This window comes from Schistocerca cancellata, chromosome 7 (genome assembly GCF_023864275.1).
Source record: "Schistocerca cancellata isolate TAMUIC-IGC-003103 chromosome 7, iqSchCanc2.1, whole genome shotgun sequence".
Taxonomy (NCBI): Eukaryota; Metazoa; Arthropoda; class Insecta; order Orthoptera; family Acrididae; genus Schistocerca; species Schistocerca cancellata.
In genome coordinates this window covers 173,059,381-173,081,633 of record NC_064632.1, presented here as the reverse complement: position 1 = coordinate 173,081,633, position 22,253 = coordinate 173,059,381, and the positions used below count along the sequence as shown (strand labels likewise).

General features: G+C 45.3%; 1 protein-coding gene across 1 annotated transcript in view; it reads right to left on the bottom strand.

Annotated features, from left to right (window-relative positions):
- Positions 1–22,031, bottom strand: part of LOC126092240 (serine protease inhibitor dipetalogastin) — a 284,082-nt gene extending 262,051 nt beyond the window's left edge. Inside the window, exon 1 of the mRNA XM_049907745.1 lies at positions 21,927–22,031. Within this exon, the coding sequence (XP_049763702.1) occupies positions 21,927–22,002 (76 nt within the window). The 5' untranslated portion in view covers positions 22,003–22,031. The remainder of the gene's footprint in view (positions 1–21,926) is intronic.
- Positions 22,032–22,253: the final 222 nt, after the last annotated feature.

The following is a 22,253-nucleotide window of genomic DNA, read 5'->3' as shown; positions in this document are numbered from 1 at the left end:
CCGGAGTTCCAACTACCGTTTTGCGGTCATCGTGGGTTCAGGACAGCATTGCTGACTCGCGAATCGTAGGTCACCATTTGAATTCATGTGTGCAAAATGTGCTTGAGTATTGCATGTGTCGTGTGACTCCCTAGTAGATGAAAAATACGACACGCTGCCGAGAACGTGTTTACTGACGAGTTGACGATGAAAATCATCTAAAAAAACAAAGGCAAAATTGTGACGCTAGAAGATACAGTGATATTGTACTGCGACTTACTATATAAAAAAAAGCAGAGTGTAGATCGTGCACAAGTTCGTAACGTTTTCGCATAAACTTACGAAACACAACAGGTACACGTAACAGAGACTTTAGTCATCACTAATGTATTCTCCCTCACTATTTACAACAATCTGCCAACGCTGGGGCTATTTTTCGACTCCGTGACTATAGAAATCACGTGGTTCTCAGGCAAAGAACTCGTCGAACCATGTTTCGAGAGCTTTTTCACCCGGAAAGGGATTTCTTTGAAAGGTGTTCGACAGAGATCGGAATAGGTGAAAATATGAGGAAGTAAGATCAAGTGAATAAGGTGGGTGTGGAATGGCTATCCAACCCAGCTCTTGTATAGGGGTTTTTGTCAGTCTAGCAGAATGCGGGCTGGCATTATCGTGGAATAGCATCACTTCACCCAGTCTTCCTGCTCATTGTTCTTGGATAGCGTCTGCAGAACATCAATAATTGTCAGCATTGATGGTTACACCTCGGGGATGCAATTCATAGTACACCACTAGATGCATAACATTATCGTTTGTGGATGTGCGCAGTCTTTGTACAAAGAGTCGCTGTTTTGTTTGGGTTCAGTCATTCCCTTCTTTTCCTTATGTTAGCAGAAAAACACCATTTCTCGCCATGACTAACGATACAGGACATGAACTGCCGATGTTCTTCAAGAGCCAATTGATGACAAGCAAGCACAGATGCACTCCCTGATTTTTGTGATTTTGGGTTAGAGCATGCGATACCCATACACTCGATTTTTTAACTTTTCCCACTGTGTGCAAATGTCGTACGATGGCGGATTCATGACGGTTCATCATACACTCCTGGAAATGGAAAAAAGAACACATTAACACCGGTGTGTCAGACCCACCATACTTGCTCCGGACACTGCGAGAGGGCTGTACAAGCAATGATCACACGCACGGCACAGCGGACACACCAGGAACCGCGGTGTTGGCCGTCGAATGGCGCTAGCTGCGCAGCATTTGTGCACCGCCGCCGTCAGTGTCAGCCAGTTTGCCGTGGCATACGGAGCTCCATCGCAGTCTTTAACACTGGTAGCATGCCGCGACAGCGTGGACGTGAACCGTATGTACAGCTGACGGACTTTGAGCGAGGGCGTATAGTGGGCATGCGGGAGACCGGGTGGACGTACCACCGAATTGCTCAACACGTGGGGCGTGAGGTCTCCACAGTACATCGATGTTGTCGCCAGTGGTCGGCGGAAGGTGCACGTGCCCGTCGACCTGGGACCGGACCGCAGCGACGCACGGATGCACGCCAAGACCGTAGGACCCTACGCAGTGCCGTAGGGGACCGCACCGCCACTTCCCAGCAAATTAGGGACACTGTTGATCCTGGGGTATCGGCGAGGACCATTCGCAACCGTCTCCATGAAGCTGGGCTACGGTCCCGCACACCGTTAGGCCGTCTTCCGCTCACGCCCCAACATCGTGCAGCCCGCCTCCAGTGGTGTCGCGACAGGCGTGAATGGAGGGACGAATGGAGACGTGTCGTCTTCAGCGATGAGAGTCGCTTCTGCCTTGGTGCCAATGATGGTCGTATGCGTGTTTGGCGCCGTGCAGGTGAGCGCCACAATCAGGACTGCATACGACCGAGGCACACAGGGCCAACACCCGGCATCATGGTGTGGGGAGCGATCTCCTACACTGGCCGTACACCACTGGTGATCGTCGAGGGGACACTGAATAGTGCACGGTACATCCAAACCGTCATCGAACCCATCGTTCTACCATTCCTAGACCGGCAAGGGAACTTGCTGTTCCAACAGGACAATGCACGTCCGCACGTATCCCGTGCCACCCAACGTGCTCTAGAAGGTGTAAATCAACTACCCTGGCCAGCAAGATCTCCGGATCTGTCCCCCATTGAGCATGTTTGGGACTGGATGAAGCGTCGTCTCACGCGGTCTGCACGTCCAGCACGAACGCTGGTCCAACTGAGGCGCCAGGTGGAAATGGCATGGCAAGCCGTTCCACAGGACTACATCCAGCATCTCTACGATCGTCTCCATGGGAGAATAGCAGCCTGCATTGCTGCGAAAGGTGGATATACACTGTACTAGTGCCGACATTGTACATGCTCTGTTGCCTGTGTCGATGTGCCTGTGGTTCTGTCAGTGTGATCATGTGATGTATCTGACCCCAGGAATGTGTCAATAAAGTTTCCCCTTCCTGGGACAGTGAATTCACGGTGTTCTTATTTCAATTTCCAGGAGTGTATATCCCAGTTCTCGAGTACAGTGACGTGTTCAAACGATCTTCAAGAAACGCCAAAGGCGATCCTGAACTTGGAGTGTCACTAATGACTAAACGAGCCTCCTTAAAATTAGAAAATCATTTCCCTGCCGTGCTCTGGCCAGTGGCATTTTCTCCAGACACGGCGCATATGTTTATGGTTGCTGTCACCCCTCTACTGAACTCAGACAGAAAAATATGTCGGAAATGTTCCGATTTCTCCATTTGGTACTCCATTTTCTAGCGTCCACAGCTCAACTTACCAACTCTAAACGACAAAATGACAATATATAAAGTCAAATATGAATAGTGGACTACAAATAAAAAATGACAATTGATAAATAAATCTATAACGACCGGAATATCAACATGCAAAATAAAAACGCTACGAACTTAAGCACCAACCTAATAAGTAGATGCCAAAGTGTCTTTGCATACTGAAGTCCATCCATTCCTCTGAGTGAATGACGATCTGATGAGTATATACTTCGTCTATATGATTCTGCTTCTGACTTTGCGTCAAGGGTCGCATTATGCTAGTGGTTTCTCCAACAATGGAGTGATCGACGAGATTTCCACGAAAGCATGCTGTCTACTGACGAGGCCTCATTTGATCGTGATGGTACTTAGAACAGAAATAATAGCCATTTGTGGGGTGAGTAGTTGAGCCACACCATCAAGAACGTTTTGCTGTGAATATCTAGGCCAGCACTGTAGGCGACAAACTCATTGGACCACAGTTGTTGGAGAACGTACCCGTAGCTGTTCGTGAGAGGATGTAGATACATGACGGTGCAACAGCGTCACTTCAGTGAGGATGTTCGCAACCATCTCAATGCTGTACCTCCTGGTCGCTGGATTGGAAGGGGAGATCCAGTTCCATGACCTGGCTCCCCTTAACTATTTCCTATGGGGATGTGTAAAGTCACTTGTGTATGAGACCCTCGTAGATACAGAGATCAAATTAGCTGCTAAAGTTGTATCTACTTGTGATTCGACTGGTAGGGCACTTAGAGGGAAAACGTCCTGTGGGGAGACCGAGGCGCAGATGCGAGGACAATGTGAAGGCTGATTTGAGGAGCCTAGGTATTGGCGGTGAATGGAAGGAAATAGCCCAAGACAGGGACAGATGGCGAAAATACGTTGGTGCGGTAATGGACTCCCGAGTCCGAGAGAGAGAGAGATGTGATTAGAAACATACCAGGGATGTCTAACAGGATGATGTCTCTTGTTTTGATCAGCTGTTGTCAACTTCCATTTTACAGATCCACCGAGAAACGCAGGCACACAGCCTTTATTTTGTAGAACTTTAATCGTGATTTTTTCCTGGTTTTACTCTTTAGCTTTCTATTTATTGTACCATACGTTTGCTGGAACATGGGCGAGTTGTTTTTAGAATCCTCTTCATATATTGGCTATATCCATAGGTAGTAAAACCCGTGACTTGTTCTAATATAGAATCACTGATAGCAATTTAGGCTTTAACTGTATATTTACCTTTCAAGGCCACTTATTTGACTTACGGTAATTTTAAAATTATAGTTCTTACTGCTCTTCAACAAATAGCATCGCCTTGAGCGTAAAATTTGCTGCAATACAAATGCTTCCGTTAATTTTATACTCCACTGTCTAATCATATCGTGTATATAAACTGTAAACAAAATAGGAGACGAACTAGAAGCCCGTTTCACACGTTGGTTTATACATATCTCATTACTACACTTTCCTTTCCCAACGTGTATACTGATTCTTGTATCTTTATATAAAATGAAGAGTTATTTAAATATGTGATTCGAATATCCTCCGAGTAATGATTTTCCAGAATTTTTCCCTACTTACTCAAGCCAATGCTTTTTTGTATAGGAGCTTCTGTATATGACAGTCAATTTCAAAACAAATTTTGTTCTTCTAGTAATAAAACGTGTTGATGGCTCCTACTCTTTTACATAATATTCTTGCGTACATTTTATATCCAATACTTAAAACACTTATTTCCCTATAATTTTCACACCAATTTTCTAGGACCTTTCCTAAATATAGGCGTGGGCATTCGACTAGAATCTTTAAATCTGATATCCATTACAACATCTGTTAATTAGAATGAGAAATCTCTGATGTAGTACTGGGCCATCATATCTCCACATTCTGCACTTATTCCAGCAGATTGAGTACACAAGCTACATCTTCAGATACACTGCGTATTACGAACATAGCAGCACGCGTCTGAATTCGTTCCTTTTATGCTGTCGTGCCTACCTGATAAAGACTCCGAACGCCGGAACAGTATTCTAGAAGTGGTCGCACTAGCGTCTTCTATGCGATTTCCTTGATAGGTTTACTAGCTGACAAACATGGCATTGCGCAGGTATTCACTTTGCCATTTTTCTGTTAGAAACGAAATCTTACATGAACTCCTGTAATAGACACGGCGTGAGATGATCCTGGACAGTTATTGTACACTGGGAACAGCTGCGTCACGTGTCTACGATACGATTTTCAAAATGGTTCAAATGGCTCTGATCATTATGGGACTTAACATCTATGGTCATCAGTCCCCTAGAACTCAGAACTACTTAAACCTAACTAACCTAAGGACAGCACACAACACCGATACGATTTTGTAAACGTCTCTACGGCAATGCCTCTTCATGGCTCTATAGACGGCTTTTGTTTGCGCCTAGAGCCGTTTACTTTTTACAGTTGAAAGTTATCGAAAGCGTTATCAGGCGTCAGGGATTTCCTTAAGTTGAGTCGGCTGTTTGAACTTAGTAGTAAAGAATAATGTGCTAAAGCTTCGTACATGATGCAGTATTTTTTCACGCATCTCCGTGTTTTGGCGTCATAGCTCTTAATGTACGTGTGATACAATGATGTGATTTTGCAGGTGCATTCAGTGACGTATGTCAATATCCATTAAATCATGTCGGACATACTTTTTCCCGGCCTAGTTCAGCAACTCGACGCGGCATGGATGCAACAAGTCATTTGAAGTCCCCTGCAGAAGTAATGAGCCATTCATAATGGCGCGAGTGTTACGGGTGCAGGATTTTGTGCACAAACTGACCTCTCGATTATGTTACATAAATAGTCTAGGGTATTCACGTCGGGCGATCTGGATGGCCTTATAATTCACTCGCATTTTTCAGAATGTTCTTCAAACGATAACGAATTGTTGTGGCCCGGAGACAATTCCATTGTTATTTGGGTACATGAAGTCCATGAATGACGGCAGATGGTCTCCAGTAGCCGAACATAGACGTTTACACTCAATGATCGGTTCAGTTGGATGAGAGAATGCAGTCCATACCATGTGAACGCAGCCCACAACATTATAGAGCTACCACCAGCTTGCACAGAACCTTGGGTTCATGGCTTCGTGGGGTCTGCGTCACGCTCGAACGCTACTTGAAATCAGGACTCATCTGTCCAGGCCATGATTCTCCAGTCGTCTAGGGCCCAACCGATATGATCGCAAGCCCAAGAGAGGCGCTGCAGGTCATGTCCTGTTGCTAACAAAGGTATTCGCGTTGATTGTCTGCTGGCATAATCCAAACGCCAAATTTCGCCACAGTGTCCTAACGGATATCTTCGTCGTACGTTATTTCGCGCAGTGTTGCTTCTCTGTTACCGCTGACAACTCTACGCAAACGCCGCTGCTCTCGGTCGTTAAGTGAAGGCTGTCAGCCACTGCGTTGTCTGTGGTGAGCCGTAATGCTGAAATTTGGTATTCTCGGCATAGTTTTGACACTGTGGATCTCGGAATATTGAATTCCTTAACAATTTCAGAAATGTTCTAGTTCGTACTACCGTTCGACGTTCAAAGTCTGTTAATTTCCGTCGTGCGGCTATAATAGCGTCGGAAATTGTTTTACGTCGATCACCAGAGTACAAATGACAGCTCTGTAAATGCACTGCCCTCTATACCTTGCGTGCGCGATACAACCGCCATCTACACAGGTGCATATCGATATCACATGGCTTATGTCACCTCAGTGTGAACCTATCGTACTGGCTGTCTGTTCCAACAGATTGACCTGTATTTCTGTTCTCTTTATAGTCTCGAACACAGTATAAGACGAGACGTTTAAGCCGCCCGCTGTGGAGCACCGGGGCACAGTCGTGCACCCAGCGCGCTCGCGAGCAGGTGGCGCTCGGGTAGGCAGTAATGGCCCGCCGTGCACTTGCCGGCTGCAGTGTGGATGCGCGATGCAGATACTCAGATATATGCGAGCGTGGCGCGCCGCAGCGGAGGGCAGATAAAGCGCCGGTGCCGCCGCCGCTCGACCGTTCTGCTCGAGTTGCCCGCGACCGGGCTCGAGCCAACGACCCTGCAGGCGAGGCTGCAGCCGCCGAGCGCGCACCAGCCTCCGTAACGGCGGCCGGTACTGCACTCCATGCGCTACACTCTACACGCCGCTGCTCTGGCTGTACAACACACCCAGGTGGAAACACATACACCTGCGCCGAGGTTCATATTGTCTTCCACCGACGGTAAGCGTCGCCTAATGAAGCAGTAAGGGCATCTGGAATATGACATTAGCTTTACGATTACATCGAAGAACTGCTAGCAAACGGAACATGTGTCATTCTTATTATTTATTTCTTCTGCGAGCGCTGCTGCTACGGTCGCAGGTTCGATTCCTGCCTCGGGCATGGATGTGTATGATGTCCTTAGGTTAGTAAGTTTTAAGTAGTTTTAAGTCTAGGTGATTGATGACCTCAGATGTTAAGTCCCATAGCGCTCAGCGCTCAGAGCCATTTGAATCTTCTGCGAGTTGTTTACAGCTTCTTACACCGTTCTGCGCGACCTCGTATTCAAGCCTCTCCAGCCTTCTACAAATGTTCTTTCAAATTTCTTCCTTTTATACTCTCCTCCAGATGGTTTTTCAATCTGCACGGTGTCTTCCTCTTTTCTCTTGTATGGACATTCCCAACATAGTACTTATTTCAGCCATCGTTCACCCCCTGATCTCCTCATCTGTCCCTGACATTTTAAACACCCCTTTCCCACCTTTTCGGTGATGTATGTGGCAGTTTTCATTCGCTTCCTAAGTTATTGATATGAGGTACCCTACAACGAATTCTCAAAAATTCCCCATCTTCAAGTCTTCTTGTATCTTGTTTTGTCACTTTCCAGGACTTCGCATATAAACGAACCATAAAAAACCGCCGATTCTTTAAATAGTCGAACATCCATATGTAAAACAGCTACAAACGTCTGATTATTTTACAAATGAGCTAATGTGTTAAATATTTGCCGTCAAGTATGTAAGCGAGAAATAGTTTGGAAACGGTTCCAAATTGTGTTTGAAGCTTATTGGAAGTCACCAGCTAATCTCATTATCAAACTCTGGATGACTATAGTCTGGATAATTTAAGCTCCGTTTTAACCAAAAGCTAGTTATACGCATGTAAATCTTTATGATCTCGTATCTTCTGAACTTTGCGTCAACCAGTGATAAAATTTTTCAGGTACTTTCAGTGGTATATGTAGACGTAGTCTGCAAAATGTGTTTCGAATACAGTTAGTGGTAAAGAAGTAATCCTCTTAAATGAAAACATTACGCTAGTTGCTGAAGTTTTACTGCACGAACAGCGAGAATGTAGCAAGCGATAAACGTTTTTTTCTTTCGTCAGTTCGTGGGGGCTGACAGCGAGAAGAAGTTTCGTAAAGGTTTGGAATTGCGTAAGTTTGCTGCAGGTTACTAAGTGCTCTCATTGTCAAATACTGCATGAATACGGTCCGTGTATTTGTACACATGGCTCAAGAAATACACACAGTTTGTAACTGTAATACTTCTCTTATTGTGTTAGACCTTTAACACTGGATTATAACTCTTAACGAGTTCCATATTCTGCCAACAGTCATTGCATCTCGACCAACGCGAGCAGCAATGTCGCCATTCGAAAAACTGCAATCGCGATAGGCTACAATCCGACCTTTATCAAAGTCCGAAACGTGATGGTACGCATTTCTCCTCCATACACGAGGCATCACTACAACGTTTCACCAGGCGACGCCGGTCAACTGCTGTTTGTGTATGAGAAATCCGTTGGAAACTTTCCTCATGTCAGCACGTTGTGGGTGTCGCCATCGGCGCCAACCTTGTGTGAATGCTCTGAAAAGCTAATCATTTGTATATCACAGCATCTTCTTCCTGTCGGTTAAATTTCGCGTCTGTAGCATGCCATCTTCGTGGTGTAGCAATTTTAATGGCCAGTAGTGTAGTTATTGGACCTATCTCACCTTCCTCACAACAGAGTAAAGCAGTTTCTTAAACATACTCCGTTTTCAACTGCGAACTGTACAGCGGAGTGTTCTAGAGGCTCTCCATTACAGAACTTCGGTACTTTTAGCCAAATATAGTGCGCTAGAGGACTTCAAGATTGTCTCCACTTCCACTATTTGCCTTACAACCAATAGGAGCCTCCGGAATAACTTAGTCGAGACCGACGGATTCTGCGTATTTCAGTATCTAAAATATCGACATTCATATTAAAGTAACAAGGTAAGTGAACCAGTACTGATGACATATCTATACACACGTCTTGGAGTCTTTCAGTGCATTAACCTTTTAGTCCTCAACTTCTTTTGGAGACACTATCCCATGTCTCTGAATTTACTTGGCTGGAACTGGATAATACACTGACGGGAAAAAATCACGAAACAAAGAAGCAGTTATGCGTCGTAAACGAAAGTTGGTAGGCGTGTTTCTAGATCTGAAAGATGGTGATTATCCATATTTCGCGCCAGTTGCATAAGAACGGATCTAGTAGCGCCACTATGAGAATGCAGATCAGGTTTTCTTTAGATGTACGTGAAGATTGTGTCGGACTCGGCCGCGCGGGATTAGCCGAGCGGTCTTGGGCACTGCGGTCATGGACTGTGTGGCTGGTCCCGGCGGAGGTTCGAGTCCTCCCTCGGGCACGGGAGTGTGTGTACTTGTCCTTAGGATAATTTAAGTTAAGTAGTGTGTAAGCTTAGGGACTGATGACCTTAGCAGTTAAGTCCCATAAGATTTCACACGCATTGGAACATTTGTCGGACTCGCCAGTATAAGCAAGACGAAGTAGTATTTGCCAACTGTTATTCCTTTAGGTTGGTAATTTTTGCGCGCTCGGACAGTTGTGTATTAAACCAGTTCACGGCGCAGAAAAAGGTTTTTGCTAAAAAGAAGAGATACAGGGCAGGTGCACATCGGCTGCCGGCGCGCATGAGCGCACGCGAGGCCCGCGGCTAGCTTCTGACGGGACGGGCTGCGTCGTGTCGTTAACATGGCGCTGTGTGGTCTGGGCCGGTCCCGTCCGCTCTGCAAGAAAAGCCGGCCGGGCGGCGAGGGCGCCTGCGTGTACGCAGCCCGCACAGCGCCGCTCTGGAGCTGGACGTCGCTCCAGCGGCAGACAGCGACTCCAGGCGTAGCGGTCCAGCCGCTGCCGCGACAGCGGCGTTCTCGGTTCAAATGGTTCAAATGGCTCTGAACACTATGGGACTCAACATCTGAGGTCATCAGTCCCCTAGAACTTACAACTACTTAAACCTAACTAACCTAAGGACATCACACACATCCGTGCCCGAGGCAGGATTCGAACCTGCGACCGTAGCGGTCGCGCGGTTCCAGACTTTAGCGCCTAGAACCACTCGGCCACCCCGGCCGGCAATGAAAAAGGAGTCGACAGATCGGAACATGCACGTAACATAGACCTGACCAACAACGAATATTCGTCTGGCCAAGTAGACCACGCCTCAAGCGATTAAATGCTTTTTTTCCAAAACTAGACGTCATACTGGTCAATTTCATACGCCATTTCACTATTCCCCGATCTTTCATTCGGCTACGAAAATTCCGAAAAAATCAACCGGATAATTCCTAATTTCTAGATGTTCTTGTTTTTTGCTACGGTCAAACATTTGACAAAAAATGTCGTCTTGCAACGGTTCAGCAACTATCTGAGATGACGACAATCGCAGGGTACACAATTTTTTGTTTGACATTACGCAGTAAAAAGAAGTCGCTAGGCGATAAGTGAGATGAACACAGCAACAGTGAGACACTGGTCCGTTATTTTTCTCCACAAAATCATCAACCGTCTGACGTAATGTGTTGCAGCTGGCATTGTCGCGATGAAGAATGACGCATCATATTCGGTCTTGTTTTTCAAAATTTAATAAATGATTTGTGACAAACAAATTGTTGTATACTAATCAGCACTGACCATTTTTGACCGCTCTAACGCAATGGTCGCAGATTGTCCGGCGTAAGCAAAAAAACACGCCGTCATTTTGTTGTGAGCGTTTCGCGAACGAACCAGTGGTTTCGGTTCATCTCGGAACACTCAGACAATTGCTGGCTTTTTAGCTTCCGTCTCTTACAATATATCTCTCTCTTAAGCAAAAAAACACACCGTCATTTTGTTGTGAGCGTTTCGCGAACGAACCAGTGGTTTCGGTTCATCTCGGAACACTCAGACAATTGCTGGCTTTTTAGCTTCCGTCTCTTACAATATCTCTCTCTCTTAAGCAAAAAAACACGCCGTCATTTTGTTGTGAGCGTTTCGCGAACGAACCAGTGGTTTCGGTTCATCTCGGAACACTCAGAGAATTGCTGGCTTTTTAGCTTCCGTCTCTTACAATATATCTCTCTCGTTATGACGCTATATACGACTTTTGCCTTTACTGTGTAGATTTTCTTTTCTCATTTCCTTCCACCGATTGAGATGAGTGTTTCTGACCTTCAGTCAAATTGTGTGGAATCGATCGTCAACAGATCATTTTCAGTTACAAGCTGACACAAAAACGAATGTATTGCAGTATTTGATATGCCTAAGGATGCATCTATCTCACGGCGTGTCCTGTGATAATTCTCTTCAATAATGTGACGCATAACATCGCCTTTTTTTAAACAGCTGAGTTTGGAGTTTCATCACATAATTCACTGCTGACGGGAGCGCGACCATGACGAAATTCTGCAAATCAACTGCAAAAGCTCTTTTATGAGGCTGAGTGGTTGGGTTGGGTTGATTTGGGGGAGGAGGCCAAACTGTGAGGTCATCGGTCTCATCGGATTAGAGAAGGATGTCGGCATTTGCCTGAAGCGATTTAGGGAAATCACGGAAAACCTAAATCAGGATGGTCGGACGCGGGATTGAACCGTCGTCCTCCCGAATGCGAGTCCAGTGTGCTAACCGCTGAGCTACCTCGCTCGGTGGCTGAGTGATTCCGAAAATTTGAACTGAGGAATTTCTGATATGTTCCTTCACGAATATAGTTAAAATGTCGTCCAAGGAAAACCTCCGCGTCAAATTTCCGCCTTAGTTCTCTCATACCGCAGGTTCCTTAGATGCTCTGTGTAAACAACTACTCTGCCAGTTTTTCCATGTGCCATTCCTTTAACAACGACAAAAATAGCTGTAATGCCTTATGTAAGTAGCGCCATCGAGGTTCTTTTGTAAAACCTTGAAAGGCGAGCCTCGTACAAGCTTCGGTTTGCTGTCGATACGAGCTGATGACTTGGAAACGCCTTCTGCAGTACCCGAATACGGAACCGATACAAGGCGCTCTAGCGCCGCTTCCGCCACCCGCAAGCGTGATGGCTGGAGTTCGTTGCCAGCCGTAGATCGCCTTTCGCGAAGCCACTGACGTCACTCTCGCCGGACGTCGTCACAAAGACCTCAGCACGCACGGCCGCCGGCGCAAGGCTGGAGAGCGGATCCCATCAGCGGCTGAAATATCGCACCGCGAGCTACAAAGCAGTCCATTTCTCGCTACAAAGCTGCACCTGCCATGTCAAGGCAATTTGTCTTCCACACCGAGGACGTGTAATAACTCAGCCACCCTAACCCCACTAATTGAATTACTTCACACACACACACACACACACACACACACACACACACACTCTTGTTCAGGCAGAGTAATTTATCTTTCATTGACCTCGCCGAAGTCTCTCGCGTAAACCCCTTGGCGATTGCAATGATCGTCTTTTATATGTAGTCAGTTCAGTGACCTACGGACGTTCGAAAGGAAGTCCAAAAGGTGTATTTGGAGGCTATGTAGAAGATCGTCAGGGCAACGCTACCAACTTTATGCACTGAAGCGCCAAAGAAACTGGTATAGGCATGCGTATTCAAATACAGATATATTAAACAGAAAGGATACGGCACTGCGGTCAGCAACGCCTATATAAGTCGAGTGTCTGGCACAGCTGTTAGATCGGTTACTGCTGCCACAATGGCAGGTTATCAAGATGTGAGTTTGAACGTGGTGTTATAGTCGGCGCACGAGCGATGGGACACAGCATCTCTGAGGTAGCGATAAAGTGGGGATTTTCCCGTACGACCATTTCACAAGTTGGTTTGGGGAAGGAGACCAGACAGCGTGGTCATCGGTCTCATCGGATTAGGGAAGGACTGGGAAGGAAGTCGGCCGTGCCCTTTCAGAAGAACCATCCCGGCATTTGCCTGGAGTGATTTAGGGAAATCACGGAAAACCTAAATCAGGATGGCCGGACGCGGGATTGAACCGCCGTCCTCCCGAATGCGAGTCCAGTGTCTAACCACTGCGCCACCCCGCTCGGTCATTTCACAAGTGTACCGTGAATATCAGGAATCCGTAAAAACATCAAATCTCCGACATCTCTGTGGCTGGAAAAAGATCCTGCAAGAACGGGACCAACGACGACTGAAGAGAATCGCTCAACCTGACAGAAGTGTAACCCTTCCGCAAATTGCTGCAGATTTGAATGCCGGCCATCAACAAGTGTCAGCGTACGAACCATTCAACGAAACATGATCGATATGAGCTTTCGGAGCCGAAGACCCCACTCGTGTAGCCTTGATGACTGCGTGACACAAAGCTTTACGCCTCGCCTGGGCCCGTCAACGACGACATTGGACTGTTGATGACTGGAAATATGTTGCCTGGTCGGACGAGTCTCGTTTCAGATTGTATCAAACGAATGGAAGTGTACGGGTATGGAGACAACCTCATGAATCCATGGACCCTGCATGTCAGCAGAGGACTATTTAAGCTGGTGAGGCTCTGTAATTACGTGGGGCGTGTGCAGTTGGAATGATGTGGGACGCCTGATACGTCTAGATACGACTTTGACAGGTGACACGTACGTAAGCATCACGTCTGATCATCTGAATGCATTCATGTCAATTGTGCATTCCGACGGACTTGGGCAATTCCAGCAGGACAATGCGACACCCCACACGTCCAGAATTGGTACAGGTTGGCTCCACGAACACTCTTCTGAGTTAAACACTTCCGCTGGCCACCAAACTCCCCAGACATGAATATTATTTAGCATATATTTAGCATATCTGGGATGCCTCGCAACGTGCTGTTCGGAAGAGATCCCCACCCCGTGGTACTCTTACGGATTTATGGACAGCCCGGCAGGATTCATGGTGTCATTTCGCTGCAGCACAACTTCAGACGTTAGTCCAGTCCATGTCACGTCGTGTTGCGGCACGTCTGCATGCTCGCGGTGGCCCTAACGATATTACGCAGGTGGCCCTTTGGCTCTTCAATGTATGTTCTGTGCGGCTCGCAAACATTTGGAGAAAATATCATGTTTCATATCCACCAAGAGCGGTCTTTATTAATTACTGATCAATATCACGTTCCACGAAATTATTTGCATTAGCATGTGTGACAACGTTCCTGCTTTGGAGTAAAAACTAAAATAAAAAACCGTCGTATATCCCTGAAACAACAGTCGGCAGTAAAGTGCAACAACATATCTTCGCACATTGTCATCTCCATGTTGTACCACCATCGTTGTCATTCTTATGTCTTGTAAAGGAGCTGTCTCGTTTGTCGCCTAAACCTTCAGACCCAGGGAAACCACAGACAGCCGAATCCGTGTGGCCGGACGGGCTACTGAACCCGAATGCTTTCTGGCTGCGAAGTGAGTGCCTTGACCACACGACCACCACATCACCGCCACCGGTCAGGACTGTCAAAGTGTTTCACAGCGACTACGGAAAGCATTTTTTCAGCTCTACACAAGACTAAAGTGTAGTGTCCTCGTCTACTTCAAACTTTTCGCGGCGACTGGAAATCACTTCAGTGATTCTCAACCGATCATTCAAAATGTTGTATGTAAATACATAAAGCTACAACCAGTCACTTTGTTGAATAGTTAGTTATTTATTCTTCCATGAACCGGTTTTCGAACCTTTTCTGGTACATCTTCAGATAGTATCCTGGAAGTTATATTATTATTTCTAGCGTAATGCTGGGTGCTGGCTCTGTGACAAGAAGATGGAACATCCTTTAATGTATCGCCATGAGTACTGTTTATCTGTCGACAGGGATGTAAAATTTTAGTTTTGTGCTTACTACGACAGTATGGGCGGCTTTTTCCGTTAGTGTTCATCTGTCTGCTTCCACTTTGATGGCCAGTTGGTACATCACTTCACACGCTTTTACACAATCTGTATGTATTTACACTGTGATAGCGAAACTTTGCCAGCATCCAGCATGTGCTATACGACTGTTGCTTGGCAAAGATCTTGACAAAAAGATATGACATAAGTCTACTTTTCTCAGAGATGTCATTTGTTCTTGTTTACATATATTAAAGTCGATATATCGGCAAATACTTTTAATCAGACTGACGTTAACATGAGAGCACGAAATAAAATAAATAAGTGAACTACTACAAGAACAAACTTCAAGTGGTTTGATTTCTTATTTCTGTTCGTATATTAGCTTATAATATAGTCAATTTATGAGCAAGTACTTTAATCAAGATTGGAATTAACACTATTAAATAACTATTCAACAAAGTGACTGGTTGACAGTTTTATGAATTACATTCAATTAATAGTTACCGATTCTAAAATATCCGCAATGGATAAGGTTATTGGCCTATTGGCGACTATTCCTTCCTGTTTTTGTCGATCCCACACACTTATTAGTTGTTATGATGTGCCATAACATCTAACAACGCTAGATGAATCTTCCTTTCCTCAAAGCATGCAAAATAGATGGTCTCGCATTAACTGAGTATTCTTTGTGTTTTGGTATGCCTCTAGTTGTCTCTACAAATAAACTTGCATGCGCAAGTAACAATAGTTAATGAAAACCGGGCCACCGAAGCAAATTACAAAATACGTTTGAGCAAAGGGAATATGTACTTATATTATTATTGTATGACTTTGCTTGTTTACTAAATACGTCACCACTGCGGCATGAAGCTCTTGACGCAGTAACACGGCTATCTGCGTTGCTCTGTTGTGACTGCATGCAAACAGTATTGACAACATACCACCGCAACTAAAAAATACTTTTGAGAGCTACTGTAAAAAAAAATTTCTCTGAGCATTATGGAACTTAACTACTTTGGTCATCAGTCCCCTAGAACTTAGAACTAGTTAAACCTAACTAACCTAAGGACATCACAGACATTCATGCCCAAGGCAAGATTCTAACCTGCGACCGAAGCGGTCGCGCGGTTCCAGACTGTAGCGCCTAGAACCGCTCGGCCACACCGGCCGGCAGAGCTACTGTACAGTTCGTCGCATGCTTAAACATATACTTACTATTTTTATGTCTCTTTATTTCTCAGTGTCTGTATGTAACGGGAAGCATCATAAATAATTAGCCATATCTATCTGAAACACCTAATAAACAATATAAATTAAAAATTCGCATCTGTATCTTCCCTCGTGCGGCCACGCGCTTTCTGAAAACTATGTTGGCGCGACACTACAAGAATGGCAATCAAAATAATAAATCTTCATTCTAGAACGTCGCATGTTCTTTTCGTTGGTGACTGGTATTTTACGTTAAAAGAAGAGGTCGATATCGAGCTGGGCAGAGGTCGACTGCTCGATCAGTGGGACTGGGCTGGGGAGGGATGTGTCCCCACACGTACACACATCCTAGTACCGCTGTGTTATGTGTCAAGTGGAGTCTCAAACAGCCGATGCACATCTCTCAATGATCTACTGTTTCTGCCTCTTTCTCGCGTTCTATACGACTGAACTAATTTCTCTCAGTTTTCAAGTTTAGGTCATTTCACACTACTGTAGCCCCTTTAGCATAACGCCGACTAACGAAGATGGCTTTCGTAATCAGAGAAATTTGAGATTCACTGCGCCAGCGCTGCCGATGTCTTTAATGTATTGTAGGATTGTGATATTTGTGGTTTTCTATCCTCGTACGTTTTAGTCTCGGAGTTTGTCATACCGGCATTCTTGTATGAAATTATCTCGTTGTTGAAGCCAGCTGGCCGGGGTGGCCGAGCGGTTCTAGGCGCTACAGTCCGGAACCGCGCGACCGCTACGGTCGCAGGTTCGAATCCTGCTGCGGCATGGATGTCTGTGATGTCCTTAGGTGAGTTAGGTTTAAGTAGTTCTAAGTTCTAGGGGACTGATGACCTCAGATGTTAAGTCCCATAGTGCTCAGAGCCATTTGAACCATTTTTTTGTGATATTTACTTCTATCTGTCAGGACGTTTCTGGAGAAACAAATTCTCATTAGATGAGGTTGTAATAGACCTCAGGGCCCATAAAACTATGGCCACAATTTTTGTATTTCTTGGCGATTTCGTCTCGCAGTCATTCTGAAACTAGGATTCGTGGAACTTTAAATCCGTGCCACAGTCTTTCTTCTGTTGTTCCCAAACCGTAGATGTGTTGTGTGGTGCCTCTGTCTTCATTCCACTGTCGACGTATCTTCGTGGAATGCTTCAAGATGGTGTAATGTACCAGGTCCACGTCAAGTGCTTAATGTACGTCGACTGTTCTAGCAAATCTGTTCTCTCTTAATATCCGTCAGAGGCAAGCGGTCCGTACGATTTTTACTTTAATATTTTGTGTTTTGCTTCACACTGCGCTGACGTACAAAACTATTGCTAATTCAATTGCCTTGTAAACTTGAGTCGTAGTGTTCAGGCCCGTGCGCTCGAAGAAGTTGTTACGTCGTCATCTTATTCTTAAGCCCTTCAACGTGAATGTGGAAGAGGAATGGTTTGCTAAGTAGAACTCCCAAGAACTGGAACGAGAGGCATCACTAAATGGCTTTTTCTTGTATCCTTAAGGTATCAAACTGCTACTATCTTGCCTTGCTAAAGTAAACTGCCGTCATTTTGTCTGGATTTATCTTCATCTTGTGTAGCCGACGCGACCTGCTGGCGAACTCCAGCTGTCTCTGCAGACTTCATACGTTTGTAGTATGGAATCTCTAGCTAGTTGGAAGAGCAGAGGCATCTGCGAATTGTGGTAACTGCACATTACAGCCGTTGACGCAGGTCGTGAATATTGTGGGTGACAGCACTGAGCCTTGGGGACTCAAGTGGTGTCCCTTACACAGCGACGGGAAGGCGTGTTGGTGGAACGACGTCACCTAGAGCGATATTTGCATGAAGAGACTGCTGCCCCCCCCCCCCACTCTTCTTTTTATCGCAAGTGCCGGAATTATCAGGCCAGAGTGAGAACGGAAAGCACCTGCGGCTCCAAGACTCCCCTTCAGCGTCAGGTTTATGGCTTGGCTTCCTCGTGGATGCCCCCTCTAGCGACCAGTCTGAGGTTACAGCGAGCGTCTCTGCTGAGTTTACTGATGCACATCCGATCGTCGGTCCAGCCCAGCTGCATGAGCTAGTGCAGTGCCGCACAGAGAAAACGGAACAGAGTTGGTCACGGGGAAGGCGCTGGGCTGCTTCGTTAAGGCTGCGAATGGGAAATATCGGATACAGGATGAGAAGACGTCCATCGAAGAGAGAAAAAACTAGTTGATCTGTCTGTGGATAGCAGAAAGAAAGGAAACATCCATCAGCGACAGAAAACGCGACAATCAGTTCGCATCGCCGTCTGATTTCTGGGAGGAGAGGGAAGAACGAATGAATGAGAGATTGCCAGAGACAAGGATAGCTTCGAAGGCGAAGTTCAGAAGCAGCGAAATGACTATAGCATTACTATCTTGGTTAAACTTGCCATTTCGATTGACCTGCAGAACTGACGTTGAAGTAAAATAGCCTTGTATGTAAGTGAAACGAGGAGAGTAAAAAGTTCAGACAACAAGAGAATGGCTCTTGAAATGGGATGCTTCAGAAGGAAATTGAACGTTTGATGGACAGATTGGATTACTAATGAAGCAGAACTGAATCGAATTGTGGAGGCAAGAAATTTACTACACAACTTAAGGAAAAGAAGAGGTCCGTTGATAGGACATATTTTGCGGCATCGAGGAATCGTCAGTATGATAAAAGAACGAAGTATGAGGGATGAAAATAACTAGCAAAGCTGTCGCCATGAACTACATTTCCTTCAAAGAAGGCACTCGATGAGTTAGTTTTAACTGTTTTATTTGTGTTTCACGTAAGACAGCTTCATTACATTACGTTCATACATAGTCTTCAGGAACGTTTACATTTGCAGTAATGAAAATTAATTTACTGAACCTTTTTTGGGTTGCCCAAAACAGAAATAAACTTTTCTTGTGAGAATGTGGGTTTTAAAAAAGCAATAAAACAATTTTGTGTAAAATTGCGAAAACTTTTACAACAGGAGGACTTGAAAGTCATGGTAAATAAGACAATTATGTGAAACAAAACGAATTACCTGAAATTTAGGCTCGCTTATATTGTGGGCGCTCACTTATCTTCCCGATAGCCTAGTTGCCTTTCATACGTCAAGTGATGTAGTAATGGTAATGTGCAACTGGTCTGTAGGTATAGTAATGGTAATATGCAACTGGTCTGTAGTCACTTGCGGCTGCAACAAACGAAATAAAGATTGTTGCGCAGACACATTATAATACCAGGACTGAAGTTTGAAGAGGTCAAATTCCAATACTGACGATGGACGGATTTAAAAGTGAAACAAAAATGCTCCCTGCGTCCGGAACTGCTAGTTCCTAGCTCAGGTAGGAACGAGATGTAAGTTAGAGACTATTAGAAAAAGACGCAGGTGACTCGGACTCCAGGGTGAGAGGGTTCCTGACCAAGCCCAGTCTATCCCCTTCCCTCGTTCAGGAATGATCTACTAGTTTCGTCAGCTATGAACACTCTTTTCACTTTTAAATAGGTCTATCGGCAGTACTAAATATTTCACTTCGTGAAAGTAAATATTGGCCGCGCTCTTTACAATTTTAGGTTTTCTCAAAAGAATCTTCCTTTTGATAAAAATAAGTACTGTCGATTTGATAATAAGAGCAAGAAATTTTATGCTGGTAAGTAATCGACATCGTCTGTAATTTATCAAAGGTAAGCAAAAATGTAAATAAAAGACGTAGTATACTGACGTAACACTGTGTGAGTCACCATTAAAATAATAAGAGAGGAAAAAGATTGTGTATATAAATAAGTTGTATTGCTGAGATGTGAAATCATGTTTTCTCGCGATCTGAATAAAAAAGGATCCGGGACATTCTTGGAAAGACTTTTGTGAGAAGACATGCCCCGCAACGATTGCAGTAGCAAGTAACTGAAGCAAAAAGTTTTATCGATGTCAGTAATTGTGAAAGAGTTCGAACGAAATGCTGCGTCTACGATTAGTAATTTTGCTGCATTTGGATCATAATAACGGCGACGCCACCAACAGTTATGTGTCGTATTGGAATCGGCTCCAGCCAGTTTCAGTTGATGAATAGAATACAGTACTAATATTTGAAAAATCAGCTAAAACCGTGATTTTCGTTCCATTTCGCCGCTTAGCGTTTGCTTATAACACTGGCATCGACATGACAAGCATTTTGAGACCACTTCATAGGGCTATACTTAATGGGTGCTACGCATCTAAAGGGTCCAGTAATTTTCCGATGTTTAACAGAAGAGGATATATTTGATACTCTCGGTACTGTATTAAATTGTACTAATTTTGTTTTTCTAGACTCAACCGCAAAAATGAGCAATTGAAATGTGTGGTATTACCTTCGAAGTTTGAGTGAAGGACAGAACGAAAAATGTTTGAGTAAGTACCACCATATGAAACGTAGCTGAGTTTGGAACACAGGAAAGAATTACGATCAGTCATTGAAGACATTTTCGTACCTTGTGCCACAGTCGATGGCTCACTCATCACATTGTATTGCAGTGTGATGTTTGAGTGAAAGATAAGTGGTTTTGCATAGACTACAAAAAAATCTTTTTACAATATCTATTTTAACTACGGATGAAGCGTTTCTGTAAATTACTGCCATTATGAAGACTGCTTTAGTGTGCTGCAACTTGTCTAATCTGAACTATGGCTGGTGTGAACTGCAGTAGTTTCGATACATTTTCGACTTTTTGCGTTAAACTACAGAAAGGAGCAGCTCACACAAGGTAGAGTTGAGGCTGGATGTGCTCAATAAAATCGGCATCTGAGGCGTCATCGAGAGGCATTGCGCCAGGGGCTGTGGGTGACTGTAGCTTGTTATATATTGGGAACATTTTTATCAGTAATACAGCGTCTACAGGCACAGTATTGCACTTTATTATTGCTATAATCCGATGGATTCTGGAACTGAAAGTCCGTTCTCAGTGTCTTGGGCTTCACATCTACTCCAGTTTATCATTTTAATTTAGCCACGAAATGTGCATTTTCTGCATCGGTGAAGAACTCTTACATTTAGACTTACACTTCGAGTAATTATTTATCACAGTAGTCACAGGACAGTGGCAGCCCCGATAGCTGAGTGGTCAGCGCGGCGGTCTGTCTCGCCAATAGGCCTAGGTTCGATCCCCGGCTGGATCGGAGATTTTCTCCGCTCAGGAACTGGGTGTTGTGTTGTCCTCCGTATCATTCCATCATCACCAGCGGAAGGCAACGGGCAACCACCACTGGAATCACTTCCCTAGACGCTCATGCGGTGGACCTCTCTGACGAGGCATCCCCCTTGACAAGAAAGATCTGCCGTAAGGCAGAACACAAAGTTGTTACCCATGGCAGTAGTATTGTATTTGTCTGAGGCTTGTTGCATTCCCCTGTATTTTGTGTTGTACGTTTTGGCGATTACGTATTACCGGCTTTCTACCTGTTGCGGAAGTATTTTCAGAGAAATGAAGGTAAGTGAGGAGACAAACAAAATAATTGACAGTTCTATTGTTAATCTGTATGCATCAAACCAGTCTCAGGACTGAAGACAACAACAAAAACATTGTTAATCTGTAACGAACCACAGGAGGCCACTAGTGTATAAAACTAAAAAACTCATAAAACATCGCAGAACAACATTCGAATTTTTGTCTCTGGTATTTGAGTTCGGGCTGTGTAAATATACGTCACACGCTGCAGCAGTATTTTAGAAATGTTGCGGAGAATAAATGTAGATAAACGGGCTTTGTAATTCGTATATTGTGGTAAGCTTAACAGGAAGCGATTTTATGCGCAGGCAACCGGCAGGAGCGGAGGGCGTTTGCAGTGTTGTTATTGTTATAAGAGGAGGGTAGAGTGGGCGTCCGGCGACTTACTTGAGAGCGCCGCGGCGGCAAGTAGCAGCACGAGCAGACCGTGGCGGCAAAGCGGAGCGGGGCGGCGTAAGTCCATGGCGAGGCGCTGCGCTGGAGGAGGCGGCCACTGACGGCGCGCCGGCCCGCGCCGGCCTCTTAAGTAGCCGCGCTGCCCCCACCACTTGCCCCGGGAGGCCGCTCACATCCCCCCCTCCCACCCCCATAGCAGGCCGCCGGCGTCGCTCGGCCCGCGGTCCGCCTTCGAGTCCCGCGGCGAGCAAAAGAACACCGGCGGCGCGCAGATGCGCTCGCCAGATACGAGGGGCGGCCCAAGCGGAAGTCGCTACA